Source organism: Pundamilia nyererei, unplaced genomic scaffold (assembly GCF_000239375.1).
Source record: "Pundamilia nyererei isolate P.nyererei 1_Seehausen unplaced genomic scaffold, PunNye1.0 scaffold00161, whole genome shotgun sequence".
In the NCBI taxonomy this organism is placed as follows: domain Eukaryota; kingdom Metazoa; phylum Chordata; class Actinopteri; order Cichliformes; family Cichlidae; genus Pundamilia; species Pundamilia nyererei.
This window is the reverse complement of record NW_005187562.1, coordinates 133,946-138,784: the sequence shown is the minus strand read 5'-3', so window position 1 is coordinate 138,784 and position 4,839 is coordinate 133,946. Positions and strand designations below refer to the sequence as shown.

Here is a 4,839-nt window from a genome sequence, read left to right as displayed (position 1 = left end):
TGTGTGTGTGTGTGTGTGTGTGTGTGTGTGTGTGTGTGTGTGTGTGTATCAGACCAGTGGGGAGTTCATGATTATGATTGCTGAGGACACGTACTGCTCAGATTCTTCTCGGTGATTGCCTCCAAACGAAACATAATGCAGGAGAGAGAGAGAGATGACAACATCCTATACTCGGAGTCTTGTTTCTTGAAGATATCCAGACCACAATAACAAGAGTAAAAAGTGACCAAGAAGGACCTGAAAACAAGGAGCAGATGGAAAAACAACCGCATAAGAGTGCACATGTGTGTTTCCATGCTCATGCTCATTTATCTATATATTATTTTATGTACACTGACTGCTGTGGTGTTTTCAGTAACTGTAGCGTGTGCATACAGGTTGTTGTGCGTATAGCTGTTTTTCTTATTCCACCACTTATTTTAACTGATTTGTATGTCCATCATCTATCCATTTGTGGACACTGTGCAAAGGTTTTAATAATACTGTGAAAAAATTAGAAAAACAGATATTTGCTCCCATTTACAGTGCATATACTTAAGTTGTTCTGTGGATTCCGGCTTTTTCTATGTGTCTTAGTTCTCTTTGTGTAGTTTGAGCCTGACTCAGTGAGTCTGGGACTACACACGGCTCTGTGGAGACCATACTGTCTGTTGCTGAACTTCTTCTTGTCGCTCAAACTACACTACAAGGGAAAAAGTAGTGGACCACTTACATTGCATTTATAGGAACTGCCTAGCCATGGAATCCATGCCATGAAGCTCCCAGTGCACAGTTTTTATGCTGATAACAATACCCGCTCTGTAACTTTGTTGCTGAGTCTGCACTAATACGACTTGATACTTGATAATGGATTATCTACGGGCAATATTAGCATCATATTACAGTATCACTCTTGTATTTGCTGAGCTCTTTAGAATGACCCATTCTTTTGCAAATATTTGTAAAGGCACAGTGTATGGTTAGGTGCTTGATGTTGTGGCATTAGGACCAGGATTCAAAGTTCAAGAGGTGTGGCCTAGTACTTTTCAATACTTTTATAAGGCATTTTATTCATATAGTGTATTCAGGACCAACCTGCGTGTTTGAGGTCATTTCCATGTTGCAGACTGAATCTGAGGTCACTCAAATGATACCTGATGGTATTACATGATAAATAATCTAAATCTCCACAAGGGCTCTTTAGAAAATTGGCACAGTATTGCACATTTGCAACTCTTTCATCACCAACTGAGCACATACACTGAGACACACTGTCATCTCCTCAGAAGCCAAGCCAAGTGTGACTACAGAGGCGCTGGTCCGAAGTACTATAGATCTTATGTCTCCAACCTCAGGGCAGGTGGCACATCTCTCCCCTCCCTTTGCTCGTCTCGTCTGTTTTCTTTCTATTCCTATCTAAACGTGTGACCTGCTTACTGTTACCACTCCTGCTCGGAGCCGTGTTGTCAATCTCATAAACATCATTGCTCCACTTTTGATATCTTTGTCCTGCTTCATTAGTTCGGTGCTTCTTTACCTCTGACCTGTGCGCAGTGATTTATGAACAGCACACTCACATAAAGTACCTACATGTTTGAATCCCATGTACAATATACACACAACGATTATATTTATGTCCCTCTTAATTTATTTAAGGAAATCAACTGGTGCTAAAAAAAAATTATTGATTTTCTCTGTAATGTTTTGGGACAACACTAATGTCCACGAACTTACAAAAACAATGGCTTGAGCTTTGAAAGTTCTCAGATTTGATTTAAAGAGAAATTCCTTTAAAATAACATTTGACATATTCTGCTCAGTGGCTCTGGGTGTTCTCTGTTCAAATATCAAATGATTGATTATTTAAAGGAGATTTTGAGAGAGAAAAACAGTTGCTACACTTTTAAAGAAATTGACTGTGTAGGGAAAACAGTGTGAGCAAACAACAACAACAACAACAACAACAAACCATAGAGGAAACACATTTTTATTCCAGAAATTGAAATTTGTCACAATTGAGTTTGCAGTAACGTTTCTACATTTACAAATCAATTTTAACTCAGAAAATATGAACAATATACTGATGATTAAAACAACTTTCAAAATAGCAAAAGTAAAATTCCCTTCATATAAATCTGAAAAATACACGTTTCTCAAATTAAAGTAATTCAAACATAATTCCCTCACAACCACAGTTAAACAGGCTTGTCAGTCATTCTCTATCTCGAACCTTCATTAGCTCTGACAAAAGCAGACTCAGACTCGTGTAAAACATGCAGAGGAGTCCAGACTAAATGAAGCCGTATGCCCCGTTCTTCCATTCTTCCCTTTTCTCCCTCAGTGTTTTCTTCTCTCGATCCCTTTTCTCTTTTAATTTGGCCCCTCTGTTTGTTTTTCTTCATTCTTTCATTAGTTGAAAAAACATAGCAGGCATTCCAGCTGTAATACCACCGAGATTCAGTATCAGCACGGCTGTGGATTCATACATGTGAGTGTTTTAGTGGTGAAAAGACTGAAAAGGAGAGCGAGATTGTCGTACACTATTGTCATGTGGTATTACCTCATAACCATTCATTCATGTACTATGTATACATGTAGACTGATATTAGCCACAATATGGGGCATTGTGGAAATACTGTATATCTATTACATTCAATCACTGAAAATTTTGGTTACATTGTAAATATCCACAACATTACAAAAAAGAGAGTTTCAAATGAGTCCTTATTTTATGAGGACTTTGTAGTTTTGCAGAATGTCTATTTTACTTGTTTTATCCCTACTGACAATTCAGGTGGAAGAATTTTTGTCTTACCGCGAAAGTATGGAAAGAGTTTTTCGGTAAAAGTGTATCTGATGGTACGTACGGGCACTTTCCGGCCAAGGTCAAAAAATGATAGTATTCCTTTGTCATAATCTAAGTTCACTCTGACCTTTTGGGGCAGTGAATCTTTCATTACCTCTTTGTCGTCGTCTTCTGGTGTAACTTCAAACAGAATGTTACTGCAAATACACACATGGATGCTCCAGATCTTTTTATAATAAGAAACACTGGTTCGAGCAGCCACACCAACAGCCCAATGACCATCTACCTCTACATCCCAGCTGTGCTTTCCAGAACTAAAGCTTTCATATCCAAGAATTTCTGTGCAGTACAGCCTTTCAGGGTTTTCAGGAAATAATGTAGAATCACATGATGTTAGACAAGTCAAATGTTCTGATACACTCATTCCCTGGGAGCAAGTGTTGGGATCCATAACTACAGGAGCTTTGGGGAAAAACAGAAATAGAAGGTGTTAGTACAACACCCTGTTCTTTTATTTAATGAAAATGTTCAACGGGAACTTCAGATATAAGGTCAAAAAGGTGAGTCAGAAACAACAATATTTTGCTTACTGTATTGGATTAGAGTCTTCATTTTTATCCAGACTGAGAAGAGCAGTTTCCCAAGGTGTTTGGCCTCATCGATCAGAGCTCCTGATGGAGTGACTGGATCTGAGAGTGTGCACTGAGATCTGAAAGAATGGCCAAACAAAACTAAACAAAACAAATCAAATTATTTATTTTGCCTTTTTGTTCACATGTAGTCACTCAAAGAGAAGTGAGTGGTTATGATGGACAGATTTTCATACTTGAATACATCATTAACCAGCAGTTTCTTATACTTACCGCTCCATAGTGGATTCGATGTTCTATCAAATAAAGAGGAAAGAAATTATTTTTAAAAAATCTGTACTTCAGATTTTGTTAGATGGCAAAATTTAAATCAAAAGTATTAATTACCACACATACCATCATAAATGCCATGTCTCCAGCTTTCATCTCCCCCTCTAAGGTTTTGATTTTGTCTCTAAGTGAGGAGATCTCAGCAGTCATGTTTACGATCTTCAGGTTCATTGTCTGACTCTTGAGTGCTGCCTCCCTCCTCACTGCATCTATCCTCCCAGCTTCCTCTGCTCTCAGGAACTGGTAAAGCTTCTGAAACTCTCCTTTGATGGTCTTCTCTGTATCCTGGGCCTGGAGCTGAGGAGAAACACAATTCTGATGGAAGACAAGATACAATGTTTGCTTAAGCTTCAATAGCATTGTATGTCTGTAACTTACCTTAATGTGGTTAGCCATTTTATCATATCTGAGTTTTTCTGCTTCAAATGTCCCCAGTTTGCTCTTTAAGTGCATCACCTCAATCTTGATTTTAGTCTACAAATAAAGTGAATAATTGTTACATAGTATACGGGGGATCACTTAGTTAGGTTTCACTTAGATTATTTAAAAAACGTTTGTTAACTTTTGTTAACTACCAAATTAAAAACAAATATCCATGCACTGCTTACTCTGTGCTCTTCTGCTGCTTCGTTGATGGGGACACAGTTGTGTTTCTTGTGTTGTTTTGAATCCCTGCAAACCACACAGATGAGCTGCTGGTCATCCTGACAGAAGAGTCTGAGTTTCTCGTTGTGCAGGCTGCAGAGCTCCTTAGATGCTGATGCAGCCTGACTCCTCTCTCTTCTTAGGTTGTCAGAGAGATTTCTCAGTGCCAGGTTACGTGGTGCCCGAGACATAGGAAATATTTCTTTACAGACCGGGCAAGCCTGAAGGCTACTCTGCCTCCACCACTCCTCAAGACAGTACTTACAGAAGCTGTGACCACACAGCAAGACAACAGGATCCTTAAATATATCACAACAAACAGGGCAGGTGCAGTCCAGCTCAGACTGTGATACATTAGAAGCCATTTTGTCGTTTTTTTCCTTAAGCAGCCTTACTTTCACTTTCAAAGAGTCACTCCAGTTTGCTCAAATTTAGTACTCACGGTTGAAGCAGCTTCAAAAACTCTTATTAACTGACCTTAACAACTAT

At 38.8% G+C, this 4,839-nt stretch overlaps 1 protein-coding gene across 2 annotated transcripts in view; it reads right to left on the bottom strand.

The window, feature by feature from the left end:
* Positions 1-1,950: 1,950 nt before the first annotated feature.
* Positions 1,951-4,839, bottom strand: part of LOC102207637 (zinc-binding protein A33-like) — an 8,049-nt gene continuing 5,160 nt past the window's right edge. The window contains exons 2-7 of one of the 2 annotated variants that reach the window (XM_005745557.2): positions 4,314-4,827; positions 4,084-4,179; positions 3,772-4,002; positions 3,649-3,671; positions 3,376-3,494; positions 1,951-3,247 (exon numbers count right to left, since the gene is read on the bottom strand). In XM_005745557.2, coding sequence (XP_005745614.1) covers positions 2,739-3,247; positions 3,376-3,494; positions 3,649-3,671; positions 3,772-4,002; positions 4,084-4,179; positions 4,314-4,715 — 1,380 coding nt within the window. In that variant the 5' untranslated portion in view covers positions 4,716-4,827 and the 3' untranslated portion in view covers positions 1,951-2,738. Of the gene's footprint in view, positions 3,248-3,375; positions 3,517-3,648; positions 3,672-3,771; positions 4,003-4,083; positions 4,180-4,313; positions 4,830-4,839 lie in introns of those variants that run through there. The other variant, XM_005745558.2, reaches the window with a different exon arrangement.